This window comes from Astyanax mexicanus, chromosome 24 (assembly GCF_023375975.1).
Source record: "Astyanax mexicanus isolate ESR-SI-001 chromosome 24, AstMex3_surface, whole genome shotgun sequence".
Lineage (NCBI taxonomy): Eukaryota > Metazoa > Chordata > Actinopteri > Characiformes > Acestrorhamphidae > Astyanax > Astyanax mexicanus.
The window spans coordinates 4,700,342-4,721,157 of NC_064431.1; the positions used below are offsets into that span (position 1 = coordinate 4,700,342).

Below are 20,816 nucleotides of genomic sequence, written 5' to 3' on the forward strand. Positions count from 1 at the left end.
TAGGTTTTTTTTGTAAGTTTAGCCCTGAACTGAAATAATATCACGACTATTGCTACTTAATATTAGAAGTTGTAATATTACGAGATTAAAGTCGTAATATTATGAGATTAAAGTCACGCATTAACTAATGTTTGATTGACTGATAAATGTATATTCTGATGTAAATTGCAAGAATACAGAAGAAATCAGTGATTGTGGATGGCAGTGGACACTGCAGACTCTGAAAGGGTTAATAAAATAGGCAGGTTAGGTCACGTGCACTGCGGCATTGTGGGAAATTCGAGTAGCCAATCAGCGCAGAGAACTGGCTGTTTTATAGTTTAGAGGTAAACTCAAAACCTGAGCGCTGCATGAGTGAACTGTACTGTTTTATACAGTTTAAAACGTTAATAAAACCTTTATACTCCAGCAGAACTCAGTTACAGTGAGCAGAAATGTGATATGTGAGATATTTTAAACCTCTTAACTTGTTAAATCTTGTTAAATCTGCGTTATTGTTGTAGTTGGTGTTGGTGGCGTAGGTTAGTTGCTATGGAGACCAGTGTTTCTGTTAGCTAATGCTAGCTATGCTATGCTATGCTAAGCTAAGCTAATCGGGGCGCCCTGTGTGGATAAATATGGCTTTTTTAGAAGATTTGGAAGCTTTGAGGAAACAGAACCAGGCGCTGCTGGAGAAGCTGAAGCTGCAGAGCGAGAAGCTGCAGGATATGGGAGGTTTAGCGGCTTCGGGCGGCGAAGGAGGAGCAGCAGAGAGCGGTAAATCAGAGCGGAAGACCCCGCTGAGCTCCGGGGAGGACCTGGCTGCTGGTACCGGTGGATATAAGACTGTAGACTCCAGCGAAAAGGACCGCGGGGACGACCGTGTTGTTACCACCGTGTCTGTGGGTAATAACAGGCGGCCACGCGATGCCCGGGAGGCGCTGTGTAAACCGAGGAGTGTAAAAACAGCCGTGGTGTGGGGTAGGTTAAGTAGCTAACGCTAACTGTGAGATAGCAGAGAACAGGGATTTTTAACGGTAGTGACTATTTGCACCTGGGTAACGTTATACACTACAGCTGTGGAAAACGTAAGAGAGCACTTCAGTTTTTAAATCAGTTTCTCTGATTTTGCTATTTATAGGTTTATGTTTGAGTAAAAAGAACAGTGTTGTTTTATTCTATAAACTACAGACAACATATCTCTCAAATTCCAAATAGAAATATTGTCATGTAGAGCATTTATTTGCAGAAAATGAGAAATGGCTGAAATAACAAAAAAAAAAGACAGAGCTTTCAGACCTCAAATAATGCAAAGAAAACAAGTTTATATTCATAAAGTTTTAGGAGTACAGAAATCAATATTTGGTGGAATAACCCTGTTTTTTTATTCACAGTTTTCATGCATCTTGGCATCATGTTCCCCTCCACCAGCCTTACACACTGCTTTTGGATAACTTTATGCTGCTTTACTCCTGGTGCCAATCCTGGTGTAAAAATTCAAGCAGTTCAGCTTGGTTTTGATTTGATGGCTTGTGATCATCCATCTTCCTCTTGATTATATTTCAAAAGTTTTCAATTTGGTAAAGTCAAAGAAACTCATAATTTTAAGTGGTCTTTGAATCTATTTTCTATTAATCTATTCTATTATTATTTATTATTTATATCTATTTTCTATTATCTATTCTATTATTTTCTATTAATCTATTAATTATAAAGAAGCAAAATGAACTATGGCTGTCAATGTTAAAGCTTAAACTATGGATGTGCCATGTCCTATCGTAAGCAGTAATATCACCAACGTTTTTACATATCGTGAATGGTATTATACCCTAAAATATCGTGCCATGTCACCCACCCCTAATCATCACATCAGGGTACTACTTTTTTGCTGTTTTTAGCAAAAGGAAAGTTCACATAATTATCTCCATAATTATTGACACCCTGGTTAAGAAGTGTTCTTTGGATTCTAATAACTTCTTTAAAAAATATATATATATATATAGGACAACAATGCAAATAAAAGAGAAAAATCTAAGCTTTAATTCAATTTCCTTTATTTGGTGGGAGAAAAAATCACACATCAAGAAATAAATATTTTAAATGAAATCATGTGTGCCACATTTATTGGCACCCCTTCTTTTGCTAACAAGACAGCACTTAATCTTCTACTATAACTCTTCACAAGTTTTCACAAGCCCACAGGTTTTCTATTGTGTTGAGTTTTGGGGACTGAGATGGCCATGAGAGGAGCTTGATTTTGTGCCTTGTGAACCATTTTTGAGTAGATTTGGCCACATTTTTAGGGTCATTGTTTTGCTACCAGATTCTGATTCAAAATGTCCTGATATTTCAAAGAGAAATTAAATCCTCATCTCCATAAAAGTTGTCAGCAGAGGGAAGCATGAAGTGCTGTGAGAGTTTGTGGGATAACAAAAATGCACTGACTTTAGACTTGATAATAAAACACAGTGGACCAACACCAGCAGATGACATGTCTCTCCAAACCATCACTGATTGGTGGAAACTTCACACTAGACCTCAAGCAGCTTGGACTGTGTCTCTCCACTCTTCCTCCAGACTCTGCTCTCTTGATTTACAAATGAAATGTAAAATTGACTGATGATCAGTGATGGTTTGGAGAGTCATGTCATTTGCAGTTACAATAATTGTAATAATCAAAGTAATATAGTAATTGTAAAATCGTGATTAAAATATTAATGCAGCTGGTGCTTTCCTGTATTTTGGGAGAGAGACAGTAATAATTAGGCTAAGTAATGGATTTCTTCTATATATGAATCAAACTCTAGTAGCTGTAAACTATTTGCACACGCCTCTCTGTGGTGAAGATAGACGTGTTTCTGACCATGTCCATAGTGATTTCCTAAGTGTCAAATTGCAAAACCGATTCGCATGTATTTTTGTTTTCAGATCTTGTAATACGTGGCCCCCCTGTCACAGATCAGTATCAGTCATGTAATCAACAAACCGCAACCACTTCAGTTTCCCGGTTTCAAGAGCAGTGGTGTAGTGTGATTTTGAAAGTCATGCAGGGTGAACACTGCATTACACTACCAGTCACAGTAGTGTCCCCTTCAGACTGACTCACATTTAAATTTAGATGAGTCAGAAGTGCATATCATTTTCCATATGAAGCGCATGTTACGTTAGTACAGCTCTTGTACTTAAGTAGAAATAAAATGGAAGACGCAACTGTTTGCACACTTAAATATAAAAGTGCTACAAGGAACTGCTTTTTCAGTTTGTGAGCCAAATAGGGGGAAGGACAGTATATCAATATTGCGATATATTGTATTATTTCTATAGTATTGTGTTGATATGTGGTGTGAATTTATTGAATCTAAACTTACCAAGACTCGCTCCCTAATGTGACGTACTAAAGTTACTGCATCATTACTCCACAAGGTGGCGCTATAATCAGATGGATAGGTTAAGCCTTTGGTGAAGCATATTGGTTGTCAAATTCTGAGAATCTGATGCCAATAAATCCATTATTCCTGTTTTTTTTTTGTTTTTGTTTTTTTAGGAGCGTTTTATCCTGTTCAGTAACACATTTGCCGTGACGTTTCATAGAGAATTGTATTGCAATATATTGATTATCGTAGATGTGAGACGCCCTGTGATTCCCACCCCTAGAACTGAACCACAACCTTTGTGTACTGAACCATGAGGTCCAAACTGAACTGTGAACTGCTGTGTACTGTTACACATCTAACGTCTTTACATTATATACATTATGTAAAAAAAAAAAGGAATAAATACTCAACATATGCTATTTAAAATGAGCTAATAGGGGAACTCAACAGAGAAAAAAACATAAATGTCTTTTCTGCTCACATTCGCACTCCCGTTTATCTGATTTGATGGGCCAGATATTCTGTACTGCTTGAGTTAATATTTTTTTTACATATAAAAGAGCCATTCCTCCAATACAAGAGTGTTGTACTATAAAAACATTTAATCACATTAAAAACAGATTAGGGCTGCACGTAACGTTTATTTGTATTGATTATATTTAATAACTTTATAGAATTTATAGAATATGAATATCATGAACGATATTATACCCTAAAATATCGTGCCATGTCACCCGCCCTTTATTATATTATTATTATATTATCATATTCAGGGTACTTTGTTGCTGTTTTTAGCAAAAGAAAACTTCACACTGTTCTAAATTCCCATTATATGTCTACTAGAAACAGATTAGATCTATCCAGTATCATTTATTTAACTTTAATCCTGGATATATGGAGATATTTTGAGTGTTTTATTATTAGTATCATGATGATATGGATCATCGAGTTCTGTTACAAATGTGATAAAATTCTTGTATTTTTTAATATCTCAGTTAGGGGTGTGCCATTATCATGTCATATGCAATAATATTTCATTTTGTTGCTGTAGTGTATTCTTGAAATCAGTTTAGCTATTGTGAAAATACTATGAAATATTGTGATATTATTTTAGGACTATATCGCCCACCCCTAACTGCTTGTTAGCTTTTTTTTCTCATTTACGCAGCTAACCTGTTTTTATTGTAAAATAAGTTTTGAATCAGTTCTGAGCATCTGTAATTGTTGCAGAAGTGCATCATTTAAAACTGTTTTTGCTTTCAGATCAGAAGCCAGATAATATCACTGCGGAAGCTTCGACACCAGCAGGACATGTAACTGATCAATACCGACCTTCAGAAGATGCCCCATATGTGACAGTTCTGCAGCACCAGGGGAACAGTCGCTTCCAGGAACAGATCATCAGTAAGAGACAGATGCAGCGCAGGCCTGCTCTTCTCGTGCAGGAAAAAGAGCCTGTGAGTAGGAGGCCAAAAGAAGGGGAAACCCAAAGCTTTATTTTTTTTTTAAATTTCCTCATACAGTCTGTGGGATGTAGACACATTCATTCATAATGCTTTTGTGGTTGTTTCTTTCAAACCTGCTCATTGTGTTCTACAAAGGAACTGTAGAGAAACGTACCGATCAGATCATGAAGAAAGGAAGCAGGGATTCTGGTATCTGTAATACAGATGTAGCCATTTAAGATGTTTAGTCACAACTAAAAGTCTCTACTGGAGACTGGACCAATGTTTTTGTTTTTGTTACATTGTATACTTCTACATTACTTCTACATTTAGTCCAGCTAGTTTTGGTTTCACGCTGCAGTTTTGTGACTGAGCACACTTAAGAACTTTACTACTTCCTTTGCTTGACATTGATTGGTTTGGTATATTGTTTGTTGTCAGTTTGGCAAATTGCCTTTCCATGTGTACTTTTCATTGTACCAAATTTTGTTCTGCCTCCCTGCCAGTTGTGTCACACAGCAGACGTAACCTAACAGGTCACCCCCTGTTTTCTTTTATTTCTGTTTATAAATTAGGGTTAATCTACAATTACAGTAGATACAGTAATCCAGAGTTTATATGGTCATGAAAAACCTGTAAAAGTCATGTAGTTTAAAAACAATTTCCAGGCCTGGAATAATTAAAATACCCAGAACTTTTTGGAAAAGTAACAGAAATTTGCAATCTACAAATGTGTTTCCATTTATTGATGGAAAAAAAATATTTTGAGCTAACAAATGCATCAGCTTAGAGTTAAATCAGTAATATACCTCTACACAATGGATTATTGAAGATTGTGTCAACATTGCTTAAAGATTTTTTTTTTTTTTTTCCTTTTTAGTTTTAATTGATTTTTGGTTTTATTGTCCATGTCTGCACTGATTTTTTAAACATCGTTTGGTCATGAAAAATTAATGGTTAAAAAGTTTATGAACGTGATAATCACCAGCGTAACTTGTTGCATGTGTACCTCTGCATGATGTGCATGCTTGCAAGAAGGAGTCCGATTTTAGCACAACACCAATTCTATTTCTTTTTCTATTGTTTAATGGGTGATGATAGGCTACCTCAACTTTATGTAGTTGGTCTGAAAGTCTGAACTATCTAGAAAAGTGCTTTAACACTGCAAATAAACCAGACCATGGTTCAGTAGATTCAGACAAAGAGAACACCTCTTTTGATTGGCTAAAACTCTGGTCCTTTGTTACATAGATCTTATGAAATTTTGTAACATGAAACAAAACTATTACAGTATACATGTTTAAATACTATGTTAGGAAAGAAGCATTATGAAACAATTTTACACTTCCCAGTTTAAAAAATCCCAGTCATATGTGTATGATTGCTTATGAAGCAAAAGCCCCACCCCTTCCCCATCCACACATAATGTAGATCACTGGCAGTGATTTCCAGTCCATTTTTTCATTTCTTTATTTTTTCTTTGCTGTTTTTCTCCTAACTTAGCTAGGCCATTTTATTTACCCAGTCAGCTGCTACTCAGCTGTATATCCCCCATCACGGGTGATGCAACAACACAAGACAAGCAGGGTGAAGACTAGCACATGCCTCCTCTGACACATGCAAAGTCAGACTCTGTTTCTTTTTAAACTGCTGCTGATGCAGCATTAGCGAGTAGCATCACAGCGCAATCGGAGGAAAGCGCAGCGACTCGGTTCCGATACATCAGCTCACAGGCGCCTTGTCCTGATCGACATCACCCTAGGAGTAATGAGGGAAAACATTAAAAAAAAAAATAGAATCTATACTTTTGTGCGTATGGTGTATTTTATCCATACACATAAAACAAGAACAATTATAAGATGAGCTAGTGTAATACTGTAAGTAGCTCTGACCAAGTCTTGCATGTCTTGTTGTTGCAGAGAGGCTTGGACAGAGTCATGTGTCTGTCTCCTGACCTAGACCTGGAGTCCACCTCAGAGAGACAGCGTATGCAGCCATTACTGGGATACGACTGGATTGCAGGTACAGTCAATCTCCATCTCAAGGATGTGCTGGCCTCTACCTTACATTAGGCTGGTAGTGACCCTGTGTGATGATGACAGAGACCTGGCCACATCACCAATACTGCTATGGACATTAAAGAATCTAGTAAAGTGTATATTGTATTTTTCGCACTATAATGTGCACTTAAAATCCTTTTTTCCATTTTCCCAAACTTCATCAGTGCGCTTTTTAATCTGGTGCGCCTTATGTATGAATTTTACCAGTCAGATATTAAGGATCAGTTATACAGGAGGCTGGAGCATTAGCCGCTAACCACTCTAAGCGCTAGCTCTTCCGCCGTTCAGAGGTGAGTATAATCGATCTGTAGTCTGCTGCTGATGCCAGCGAGCACTGCTGAAGCAGCATTAGCATTAGCTACTAACCACGCTAAATGCTAGCTTTATTACGTTCAGAGGTGAGTATTATCGGCCTGTAGCCTGCGCGTTTACCATGTTAAAACAAGCTTCGTGGAACAACCCACTAGCTAATATAGCCCTAGCTTACCGGAACACTCAGGGTTCCTCAGGGCAGCATTTACTAGGTCTAACTGCTAATGCTAATGCTGCTGCCTTAGTGGAATTCTGGAAATCTAAGCTTACTATAAATAAACAGATGTGATTTACCCACAAAAATAAACTGTGTTTTAGGTGAGAATGTATATATGTTTTTAAGAATTACAGTTTGATTATTTAACTTAGCTTTACTTAAATTAGTCAGACGTTTTTCCAGCTGTAGACTTTAGATCTAATATTGTATTTTCACTCAGGTCTGCTGGATGCAGAGAGCTCGCTGACTGAGCGCTCAGAACAGTTCTTCACTGAGCTGCGCAGCTTTCGCCAAGTCAACAAAGATGAATGTGTCTACAGCCAGTCATCGGGGTCAGAAATGCTGTTTATCATCATCCCACATCATAAACTAATTCCTGTATTATACCATATTAGCAGATGGAAGGATATGACACATTTCTACGGAACTGTTTTTTATACATCTCTTAGATATATGTAATGTTTGTTTGAGTGTTTCTGTTGTTTCCATAGCTACAGTATAATGTCAAGATAAATCCTTATTTTTTTACATTTTAAGCAAGATTAGTGTTTTATTTCTGTTCTGTACAATTATATACTGGGGAGGAAAAGGGAGATTTAAGTTTTTATTTGATTTCTTTTCACAGCCTTCCTGTTGTAGCAGACCCTTGGTTATCCTCAGCAGAAGAAGATGCAGCTAACCAAGAGCATGCTCCAGATACTCACCAGTGTATGAACATTTATATATTCTATATTTGTAAATAGTAAACACACTTATTCTTTGAGCAGTTCTTAAATAGAACAGACATTTTCATTAAAAAAGTTTTAACATGCAGAATATTAGGAAGATTCTACACACATCTTTTAAGTAACGTTGTAGCACCTTTATGTTGGTGAGCTGAGAAAAAAAGAACATTTGACACAAATACATCAGTAACACTTATTCAACCACATGGAATACAACAGCAACCCCCTGAGATACCTTCAAAGTCTCTTTGAATACCATAAAATCACAATGCAACAGAATATCATCCACCTGGGATACATTAAAACTAAGGATGTAACGGTACGTGGATTCATTGCCAACCGTCACGGTACAGGGGTTACAGTCTGATTCACGTAAACGCGTGCAGAATATATACGATATACAGGCAGTCTATAGGAGACTTGTGAAACCAATGAACGTAATGCAGAACTAACGTTTACAGGAGTGTTGCTATTAGCAACTCACTACTGCACTGAGAAGTTTAGCTCTGACTGGAAACAAATGGAGAGCACACGCAGAAACGCAGATTACTCAAATTGTCCTCACACCGTCGCTGAGAGAGACGTGTGAGTTAAATCGCGCCCTGACATTGGAAATTTACGGTGGCCTGTCGCTTTCCAGTGTGAACGCAGGGTCTCTTTCTCTCTCTGAGATATTATAATACAGTAAAAATGATCTAAACCACACAACACTATTATTACTGTCCCCTCATAATAATACTGGGAAATTCCAGCATAAAAACAAAATTACTCATGATTTTAAATTTAAAATGATTTAAAATCATTTTTAAGTGGCTGACACCACTAATACAATTTAATTTTAACAATCTAATGCCGTCATTTTCTTAAACAGAACTCAAACACTGAAATACATCTAGTAAAATAGGAAAAATATTTATAGTTTAAGCAGTTAAAGTAATGCTGTTGTCTTTTTTTTTTAATAAATGATCATTGGTTGTTTATTCCAACATGACCCTGGTTTCAAGCATTTAATATAAACGCCCCGTTTTAACACTCCGTCCCAAAAAACAAAACATAATTCTAATGAAGATTTCTTTGTTATTATGAAGTTAGAAAGGTGAGGTTGTACAGAATAACCAGCCCCTTTATTTTTTCCACCAACTGTACCGAAAACATACTGAACCGTGAGGTTTATACCAAAGTGTGAGAGGAACCATGAATTTTCTGTACTGTTACACAACTAATTGGAACGATTTAGTAAACCATAGGAACCTGAGAGACCTGCGTAACAATTAATAAACAACAATGCGATACTAAAGTACAGTATCTGCCTAGCAGCACCACAGCAACCCTCTAGTAATACCATTGTAATCAGCTAGCAACACCACAGCAACCATGTGGCAAGAATGTGGCAATGAACTAGCAAAAAACATTTCATCCTTTTCACTCCTTAGCACCAACCTTTGTTGAAGTGGAAACTACTTAAGCACTATGTTCTGCTTTTATGTGACTGAATAAAAACAGTATAACATAATAAAAAGAGTGTTTAGTTTGCTAATGGTGCTCTTTTATCACCATATTCATGTTTACCATTGTTTGTGCTTTGATCCTCAGGTACATTCTGCTACAGAATCAACAGTCGTCTGTTTGCTGCTCCTCTGGATCCTCAGGCTGCGTGTCCCGTATGCAAGAAGCCTAAGTCCAGGCACCCACACACTGAGCAGGAGCCCGCCTTTATTAGGTGACACTGTAAACAGGGGAATTGCTGCTAGAAGGAGTTTTCCTTTTATACATTTGTGTTCTTTTTGTTCTTTGAAAATGTTAATAGTTAATAAGTAAGACCAGATTTAGCAGATTTACTGAAACACAACTAGAATAGATTCCTACATCATCTTCCCTTATGTATTTTTTTTCCATTCTTGGAACTGAAATGTCTTGTAATGAAGTTTTAAGGCATCCTCCCAAGTTATAATATAAATAGTCATTCATTGAGTGCTTCTTTTGCAAACGGAAGATATATGAGAGAGATACAGTAATTGTATAGAAATGTACACCAATACATCTGTCCTGGGAAAATACAGCAGTCCAAGAACGTTTGGCTAAACATTGAGTAATAAAGTAGTGTCCAAAAACCCTCCCCCCTTTTAAAGTGTCCAAAAGTTTATAGACACTTTTGAATTGAATCTTATAGGGGAAATGTCCAAACTTAAAAACACCTGTTGTACGAAAAGAAAACCATATGATGTATTGTTCCAAAAAACACAAGCAACCTAATTGAGTATAGCTGTGGGAGGAGATAGTGATTCAATTTTGAGCACAGAATAATAATAATAATAAGATTACAACAAGTTGGCTTTTCCAAGCCAATTTGATAACAAGAATAAAAGTAAATAATTCCATTTCTGTTTTTTTTTTTTTTTTTTTTGTATTATTTATATCTGTATCAGGGTTAGTATTCCTCGCTCCACTCTGCTCCCTGCATACCGATACAGAGCTCACCGCCGCAGCAGTTTCGACCCCTCAGATACTCTTGGTTTGCCATCGGTGAGTTTGCTCTGGCTTTATATTTAAAGTAAAAAAAGAAAATTGGTGATTTCCAGGGAAAGGTTTAATATATTGTGAAAATCCGTTTCTTTTCCTGAAAAACAACACTGTGTGTATTCAAGAGTGTTGAAGGTTGTTCCACTGAGCAGGCCTAAAAAATTTACACTCAAGGTCAGTCTTGTCCAGTAGCAGGGAGACATGAGTTCTTCCTGCTGGACAGTACTAATTCTGGGAATAAAGCTGTACAATATATGGTTTCTGTTCGGTAAAACTTCTCTCTCTGCCCAAATATTTGTAGACGTGCTCATCAAACAAGGGTCTTGCCCATGCTTGCAGTATAGACCTTACACTGCTGGGAAGGCTTAATAGCACACAGTTTGAACTCCTTCTTTATGCTTTGTTTACACCTGCTTACTGGAGCCATTAGCATCGATATTATATCTGGATTAGGCCAAGACAAATAAAAATACAAGTGTAAACAAGTGTAAATACTCCCATTACACATTTAAAACATATGCAATCTAATCACTCTAAATCTCTAAAATCCCAATACAACAGAATGCATCCCCATGCAGTACGTAACTGGACATGTGATCCCTGTCTGTGAGGATAATGGCATATAAAATCATGCAGGACAGCTTGTAAAATGAATGAAATTGAATTTTGACATGGCAGCCATCTATAGCATATGGTCTATTATGCAAATTTTCATATCCCAAAAGAACCCATGGTGATGTATGTGTCACAAGACCTTTAAAAGCAGTGTAATGTTCCTTACAGCAGCACTCCCTCCTTCATTTTAACTAATGAAGCCCCTAAGTGACCAGTAGTGAACATCCCGAGAGCACCACTACAGGACAGTGTGTGAATCTGTGTTTACTCATCTGATCTTATTTACAGAATGTATGAGTGCTGGGTAAGTGCTGGAGTTAAAACTGGCTCCTTTTAAAAATGTTTTTATTTATTCTTTTGCTTCTACAGGTCTGTTCAACCGTTTTAACAATTTAAATGCTTTAATTAAACGTATTACACTTATACTTTACTTTACTTTACACTTATAAATATTTCTGACCTGAAAAATAAATAAATAAATAAATAAATAAATACATGTTAGGAAATTATTTTGTCATTTACAGCCATGTACCCAACATAAATAAATAGAAAACTTTAAAATAAAAATAAAAGGGCACATCCAGTGTTTTCACATTTCACCAGATTTCCTAGAATTTTTGGTATCTATTTAAAAAGTGAGTTTCTGAGGGGCACCGAGTGTGCCAGCTGTCTAAAGTGTTGCCACTATATTTGGGAGATCGCTGATTCAAATCCCAGTCATGCAGTTTGCCATTAGCTGCCAGAGCCCTGAAAGAGCACAACAGGCTCTTTCCCCTCATCACTCCTAGAGTGATGTCGATCAGCACAAGGCGTCTGTGAGCTGATGTATCAAAACCAATTCCTTGAGCTTTCCTCTGAGCCTGCTGTGATGCTGCTCAGCAAGAGGCGGGGTCTGACTTCACGTGTGTCGGAGGAGGCATGTGCTAGTCTTCACCCTCCTTGTGTTGTAGCATCACTAGTGATGGGGGGATATACAGCTGAGTAGTAGCTAAATGCGTGGTCCTAGCTAAATTGAGAGAAAAATCGGGAGAAAATTAGAAATAAATAAATTAGGTTAAAAAATGAGTTTCTCCAATGGAAAAAGGTTTGATACATGTGTCAGCCACATGTTAAGTGAGCAAACATCTGGAGATATCCACAGCACTAAAATGTTATATATGATAGAGCTGCTTCCACATAATCTTTTTAATGTGACCCATATCTAACATTTGTCTGGGCAGTTTGCACAGTGTAAATGACACATGAAGTTTCGGTTTCATCATTAAAATAAATATAGGCTATTAAAAATAGTCTATTGCTGTCATGTGGTAGATAAATATTGTGTTTGTTCCCCCTTTTACCAGTTAAAGAGTCATTGGACAGATCACTAATGGAACATTTGACTAGTGTTGTGTACATGTTGTCTATTAAATATAAAATATACTAAGAAAAAACAGTCATAGTGGGTGTTGTAACTGATGTTACATAGATGTTCTTATGCGAGTTATCTGCAATTACACATTTCCACCAGAGAGGTCTTAAAATAGCCTTTAAGTTATTAAGTTCAGAGTTCAGTGAGAGGCTTCTGCTGAATTACTGAGAAATTCTATTTTTTAGAATGCTGTTCTCAGATGCTTACAGTTACTGTAATCCTTGTTGCAGCACTGTTTGTCTGGATGGTCAAACCCCAGCCTGACACTAGGCTCCCAGATGAGCAGTCTAGATCTGAGGAGCTCCATGGTGAACAGACCAGACACAGGGTCGGTGTCTTCAGCTCAGCTTGAGAATCAACTGGTAAGAACATAGTATTTTACAGGTTTCCTGACCTGGATTAACCCTAAATTGCTCTCTGTGTACGTGTTCTTTCTTAAATCGAGAACGTGCTGTTTGTTCCAGTGACATTTCTAATAGCAAGATCAATCTCCCACCCCCTCAACACACCCCCTACCCCCCAAGTTCTGTTTGTAAGTAGTGCATATTTACATATAGGTGACAATCTGGTCACGAAGGCCACGTAGTGCCAGCCTACTATGACCACAACTGGCAGCCTCACGTAGGCCGATTATTGACACCATGTTGGCACCAGCTATGTTTGTTCTGCACAAAGTGTTTCGGCTTTTCAAACATTTTCAAGGCCTACTTTGGGCCTAAAAAAGCTCCCCAAAACTCCCCGAAAAATAGGCCTCATCATTGTTGTTTTTTTAGAAACTAACCAACGATGCCAAGCTAGCAATATATGAGCAAACACGTATACATGTGTGGCTGCATGATATAAACAAACATCCACATGATACACATGTGTTAAGTTTGAGGTTTGTCAGGACAGCTCACACTGCATTTAACAGGAAAAAATTAGTCATTTACTGTAATAGCTGGCGCATATTCACATTACGTACTGTCTGTAAAGGCAGGAATACAATGGCTAAGAACCTCATAGTCAAAGGAATACATGCACAAAGAAGGAAGTGTCAGATTGCAAAGGTATTCGTAAGAAAGATAAGGTATACCAGTTACAAAAAGTAATGATAAATTTATATTGGTCTCAGCCTGAAGTTGTAGAGGTTCCTAATGGTGTTCTGTGATAATCAATTCCATGCAGATGGTTCTCATGCAGTACCTGCAGATTTTGCATTAGAGGTGGGGTGTTAAGTTACCTTTTTTCACAGTCATTGTGTTGTCTTGTCCGCTTCTAAATAGCAGTGGTATTGAATTTCCACCTGCACTGTTTAAGTTCGCTCGACTGAACTTTTATGTATGTATATATATGTGTATGTATATGTGTATATATATATGCATATATATATATATATATATATATATATATATATATATATATATATATATATATATATATATATATATATATATATACTGTAGTTGATATTTGATTTGTTTGACTGATTTCTTTGTGTACACTGGATTATTTTGAGTCATTTATCAACACTAGAGTGGTGAACCCTTCATCACTATGAGCTCTTAAAGACTGAGGTTGGGTATCAGCTGTATTCACTGTTAAAATGGTAAGGACATTCCTTGAGGATGTTTTGGAGGTTCTTTTGAAACTGTAGCAGGAACCTTTTTATGGTTGTTCAAGAAACCTTCGGGGAACATTTTCCGTCTAAAACATTTCCTAAATATTACTCAAAGCTCCTTAAGGGGCTCCTTCAAAATACGAAACCAAATCGAACATACAAGGCTAACTGTAAATATTGGATGCTGGTGATCTTCTGGCCCTCAGGCAACTTGCAGCCTTTTGTTGCCCTCTTCCTACAAATTTTATGGAGTATGTTGCAAGCCTGATATGCAGGAAGGATTTTTATGATATTTAACAAATCAAGTTGACCAGACAAAACACTAAAATATTGACCTATTGACATTAACATGTTGTTGGCATTTTTGATGTGAAGACTGAGACCATGTACATTTAATAATTGAAAATGTTATTGAGGAAAAACATGAAATCTGGCATTGCTTTTTTTTTTTGACAGAAACTTAGGTTTACAGAAACCAAACATCTAAATATAAAATATAGAAAAAACAAATATATAAATTCATCCCAGTAAATAAAGCTTAAAAGAAAAACTGTACATTTTAAATATAAACAAAATTATAGCATCTTCAAAAATCAGTCAGGCCTACTTTCAAACAAGTAAGTAACAGAACATACAATCTAGGGGCAAAGTATTGAGAAACCCAATAAAGTGTTTCTTTAAAAATTAAGGGCTTTTGTTGTAGTTACTGTCTTTTCTGTTTAGGGGAGACTCTCTACCAGATTTTGGAGAATTGCTGTAAGGAATTGATTGTTTAATTGTAACAATATTGATATTAAGGTTTGGATGATGGATGATCACCACCGTATTCCAATTCATCCCCAACTCTCCTTCTCATTCTATGTTCTAAATCAATTAAAATAAAGATATATGTTTTTTTTTTTTTTTTCGTTCTTTTAACTCTTTTTACCCAAAATAAATCAAGCTTGGGTTCCCCCCTCTTTTTTTCTTAATGAAAAAAATGTGCAGACAGGCTTAATTTAGCTTTTTAACCTTAACTATGTTTTGACGTTACCTGTGTATTTATTTGCATGTGACCACAGCCATGCAGAGTAGCTTTTTAGTAGTTGTTGTGTTTTTTTTTTTCTTTTCATTGGCTGCCACACTGTGACATTTTAATGCTGGAATTTCCTGCAGTTTATCTGGGGATAGGAATCTGCATGAGAAAATGTCAACTGTGGTCTTTCTTATGTTTTAGATAGGTGACCTTTTTCTGTTGTGGGTGCTTTCACGTAACTTTAACATTTTCCTCTTATTGTTTAATACAGATTAGTATGGAGTTCATGGAAAATGTTTTGGGGGTGGATGATCAGCTTAAATCTGTCTGCGGATCCTTAAAGTCTTAAATTCGTTTAGCTAAGAAAAGGCCTTTAATTGTCTTAAAATGATTAAATCCATCTCTCTAAGACATAAAATGCGGTTTTAGTGTTATTGTTCAAATTGTGTACGTAAGTTTTAAGGGAGGCTGATTTAAGACTATTCTGTAGAAATGGGGAAGTTTACATTTAACAAGAAACTGCCTCTGCTCTGGACCCTATTTTGTTTATGCAAAACTGATAATTTACGTTTGTTTGAAATATGCATTTGTCAGAAAATGCAGAAGTCACAAGCGTCCTGTAAAATTAATATTGGTTTAATATTGCTTTAAAAGGTTTTTCATTTCAATATTGTGTTGTAGTTTAGGTAAAAGTAGTATAAAACATTTTAAAAAGTCTTTAATTTGTAATTTTTTTTGTTAACAACTTAAAACTAAAACTGAAATAACTAAGTAGAATTAAAATAAACAAATAAGTATGCGCAGAACTAGGTCTGGGCAATATGGTAAAATATTATATCATGATTTAAATACATGTTATCAGAATGCATCAGCAGTGACAGATCAATACTGGGCACATTTTATTAATTTTATTCACTTTTATTCAAATTAAACTGTAATAATATGCTCCCCATGACTGTACAGATTACCTCTGAGGACCTCTGGTTTCCTCACATAGTCAAATAACATAGATATCAGGTAAATTGGATAATCTAAATTGTCCAGAAAAAAAAATAATATTCTAAATTACTCTGGTGCATGTGGGTGAAAGTGTGTGTGAATGATTGAATGCTCAGGTTTGGCACTCTGTCCTGGTCCAGTGCCCGATGCAGTTTCACAGGTGGATGGTTGTTTCCGGTTAAGAGTAAGCTGTGTGTGATAGGCTGACACTTCTCACCCATGTGGGTGTATGAGTACTGATTACCAAATGACTTGAGTGTAGGATGTGATTGCAAAGCATCCATGGGTGCTATGTAAGTATAAAATCATTTATTCATTCATTCAAAATTTATTACGTGTATTGTATCATATTGCCCACCTCTATGTTGAACAAATCTCAACATGTCTTTTAAACTTTGTCAAATTGTCCACTTAAAGCTGCATCTACAGCCCACAGTGTGTGTAATAAACTTGTACTGCCTGTTTTCCATTGAATACAATGATATTTCACAGATCCAGTGTATTGTTGTGTCCTTTATAAAACATGTTCTAGCTGTTTGGCTGGCAGAATGAGTGTGCAAGGTGACTGAAAATATTAAATGCCGTGGACGTCAGCTCTGTGTTCATCACCAGAATCATCAAACTGCTCAGAGGCCGAGTGGTTGGCCATGTAGCAACGACAACGTGATATGAACACAAACACAGTCAAAATCAGTCAAATTCACCAGTCAAGGGGGTTTATATGTTTTATGTATGTTTTTGTATGTTTTAGCTGAGTAGTGGTGGTTTAGTGGTTAGAGTGATTAATTGAATCTTTAGTAAAAAGGATGCAAGTTAAATAACCACGCCCACAAAACTGCCACTGCTGAGTCCTTGACTAGACTTTTGGGCAGCTAGAGTTATTTCGGTACCACTTTAAATTAAGACTACTTTTATAAATGTTTAATAAATGGTTTACAATTAGTTTATGAATGGTTACTAATTAGGTTGTTGCCTTAAAATCATTAATAATCAGTTATAACACATACGTAGAAAGAGCAACAGTTACCTGTTGTTTGCCAAATAGTGAACCCACAGCCATCTATATTATTGCCCTTTCTACATATGTGTTATAACTGATTATTAATGCTTTTTAAGGCATTTACAACCTAATTAGTAACCATTAATAAACTAATTGTAAACCATTTATAAACTCTTTATAAAGGTAGTCTTATTTTAAAGTGGTACCGTTATTTCTAACTGGGTTCAGCTGGCTCCTCTGATACCCTTGTGTAAACGTATTTAATAAAAAAAAAAAAGTAGTACTTATGAATATTTTTCCAAAGTGTAATTAATCTCCACTGTACTTTAGCACTATCACTGTCCTCTGGGTTAGTCTGACATCATTAGAACCCTCACCAATCACATAGCTAACTAATCTCCGCCCTCCCTTCGAGTCTGAGCAACCAGAACCAGCAAACTGGTGAGCTGTCGCATAGCAACCATAGCAACATGATGAGATACCAAGCAAGGCAAATCAGACTTGAGGCTGTGTGCGTTGCCATGGTAATGTAAACAAACATTTGTTCGCCTTTGACAGATAGTGGTCATCAAGCACGTTCAGCAGAATATTATGACCACGCCCACACAATTCTTAGGTCTGAGGTCTGAGTGCATTTTTAGTGATTTTTGAGGAGTGTTGTGTTTTCTGTTTAAAATTTTTGTATTGTGATACATGTTGTATCGCCAGTTTCTTTCCAATGCACAACTGCCATTGAAGGTTTTCTGCTTAAAAACATTTTAGAAAAGGTCTTTATAGAAAAGCGATGAAGGATGATGTTTGTGTTTAATCAGCTGGACAATCATGACAAGAATAGAGAGTTGCTCAAAGACCAGTGCAGTTCCCAGAAACTGGAACATAAAGATTGACAACTGAAATAGCTGCCTCATTAACATGATTAAACATTGAGGTGGGTAGCCTCGAAACGGTAGCTTACTGGCCGGTTTCCTGATGAGACACAAAGCTGAACTGAGTGGTTTGTTGTTGTGGTTTCAGTGTTTGAGAAGAAAACTTGAGATTAGCTGCCTATACAGACAATCATTGTAAAACAATCTTGAGGTTAAACTTCTCGTAAAGTTCTTTGATTGATAAGGTTTTTTGAGTTAATCACTCATGAAAAAATCCCCGTTTCTCATTTGATTTGTTCTCTGTCTTATTTTTTTTTTTTAGAATGTGTCCGTGTCCAGAGCAGCAGGAAGCCAGCGTTCTGACCAGCTTTTGGACGTGTCTCGATTGGCACGATACCACTTCCAGCAGCTTGGCCCTGAGAGGACTAAAGCCACCAAGAGCCTGTGTACTAATTAATTTCACGCTCCCGACAGCTGCTTCTGAGTGAAGTTGTCCTGTTCTGTTCGACTGCTGGACCTGAGAAAAATGTGTAGAAGATTATGGAAGTTCTAGTATAGATATTTTTGGCTTTTTACATTGCAATTATGATTGGAACTTCACATTTATTAGTTTGTGAGCTCATAAGCATCATCGCTAGTAGCACTAAACAAATGGTGTTACTATGAAATGAAGAGCATTTGACTGAAAAAGCGACACAATCGACAGCCTCTTATCTCTTGATCTCTTTTTTTCCCCTTTCTTTTGAAACATGAAAAGCACTGTAGGTTTAAAATGTTGAGATAAGGGTTTGGTATACAGATAAGAAAAGGTCAAACCAGATGGCTGGAAGTAAACAGTGAACACTACACCTCTTAACAAATAGTCCACCTACAGTTGAAACAAGAAGTGTACATACACTATATAAAAAGACACATGCGCATGTTTTTCTCACTGTCTGACATTAAATTTAAATAAACATTTCCCTTTTTAGGTCAAAAAGGATTAGCAAAATTGTTTATATTTGCTAAATGCCAGAATAAGGAGATAAAGATATTTTTTAAGCCATTTTATTACTTCCTGCAATTATATTTTACTTTATTAGTATTTGGTACCATTGCCTTTAAACTGTATGACTTGGCTCAAAATTTTGGATATCCTTCCACAAGCTTCTCACCATAGTTGGTAGGAATTTGGGCCTATTCCTTCTGACAAAACTGGTGTAACTAAGCCATGTTTTTAGGTTGAGATTGAGATCAGAGCTTTGTGATGGCCACTCTAAAACATTGACTTAATTTGTTATTCTTAATCCACTTGTAAACAGTTTAGCAGTATGCTTTTGGTCATCGTCCATTTGGAAGACCCAAGCTTGATGTCTTAAGTTGCTTCACTATTCCCACATAGTGTTCTTTCCTTATGATGCCATCCATTTTGTAAAGTGTACCAGTCCATCCTGCAGCAAAACAACTCCACAACATGATGCTACCACCCCCGTGTTTCACACTTGGGATGGTGTTCTCAGGCTTGCAAGCTTCTTCCTTTTTTCTCCAAACTTAACCATTATGGCTAAACGGTTCAATTAAATTTTTATACACAGGACATGTCTCCAAAATTAAGTCTTTGTTTCTGTGTGCATTTGCAAATATTAATCTGTTTTTTATGTTCCTTTTGAAATTATGGCTTTTTTTTTTGGCAGCGTGGCCTTTCAGCCATGTGAATACAGTACTATGTGTTTCACTGTGGATAGCTTCATTAGCATCTTTACAAGGTCTTTTGCTTTTGTTCTTGGGTTGATCCGCACGTTTTCGGACCAAAGTTCACCTCTGGTACACAATACCCGTGTCCTTCCTCAGTGGTATGATGACTGGACATTTCCAACTTGTTTGTACTCGTATAAATATGTATTTGTACAGATGAACAAGGCACCTTCAGGCATCTTGAATTTGCACACAAGGATCAACCAGAGTTGTGCAAGTCCACAATTCTCTTCCTGATATCTTGGCTGATTTCTTTAGATATTCCCATGATGTTACACAACGGAGCAGTGTGTTATAGGTGTGCCTTAAAATATGTCCACAGGCGAGTCTCTAATTAACTAAGATATTGCCAATAAACCTACCAAAGAAGCTTCCAAAGACATATGGGCTGTCCTAAATTGTTTAAAGGCTTAGTATTCTTAGTTTATGCTAGTGTAAGCTTTTGGCTTTGCAGAAAGTATTTAAAATGTTTTATAAATTCTCTTACTCTCATTCTGGCGTTTGGCAAATATAAATAATGTTTGTAATCATAATTGACGTAAAACAGGAAAGGTCTTGTCTGATTTCATGTCAGGCAGGGAGAAAAACAGGCATATGTGTTTTTTTTATGTAGTGAATGCAAACTTCTGGTTTTAATTGTAGGTTTCTGGTAGGTGCTTTGGTACCCTGTGTGATGGACTGTCGCCCTGGCCCGAAGATATTGCTGTGTTATGCCCCTTGACTTAGAAGAAATGGAAAATGGATGAAATTAGAGATGAAAACCTGACGAACATCAATTTCCATATGAGAGATTTTAATTTTTTGTCCCATGCACATTTTGTGAATTGAAAATTATACAGAAAGTCAAGGAAAACTGCAATTGTGTGCCATGATATCAGCTGTGTTTGTCTTTATGTGATTTGTAACTGTTATGAGTTTAATAAAACTGCTTCTATTAAAAAAAA

General features: G+C 36.6%; 1 protein-coding gene across 2 annotated transcripts; it reads left to right on the top strand.

Annotated features, from left to right (window-relative positions):
- The first annotated feature begins 301 nt into the window (after positions 1-301).
- LOC103027394 (migration and invasion inhibitory protein) lies at positions 302-20,816 on the top strand. 2 transcript variants are annotated; one of them, XM_022682275.2, is made up of 10 exons: positions 302-960; positions 4,617-4,810; positions 6,718-6,820; positions 7,608-7,719; positions 8,013-8,095; positions 9,706-9,832; positions 10,539-10,635; positions 12,889-13,020; positions 18,461-18,584; positions 20,515-20,816. In XM_022682275.2, the coding sequence occupies exons 1-10, from the start codon at positions 618-620 to the stop codon at positions 20,523-20,525; spliced, it is 1,326 nt and encodes a 441-aa protein (XP_022537996.2). In that variant the 5' UTR covers positions 302-617; the 3' UTR covers positions 20,526-20,816. The 2 variants fall into 2 exon arrangements, with proteins under 2 accessions (XP_022537996.2, XP_049327602.1); XM_049471645.1 differs by having other exon boundaries at positions 303-443; positions 631-960; positions 18,461-20,816.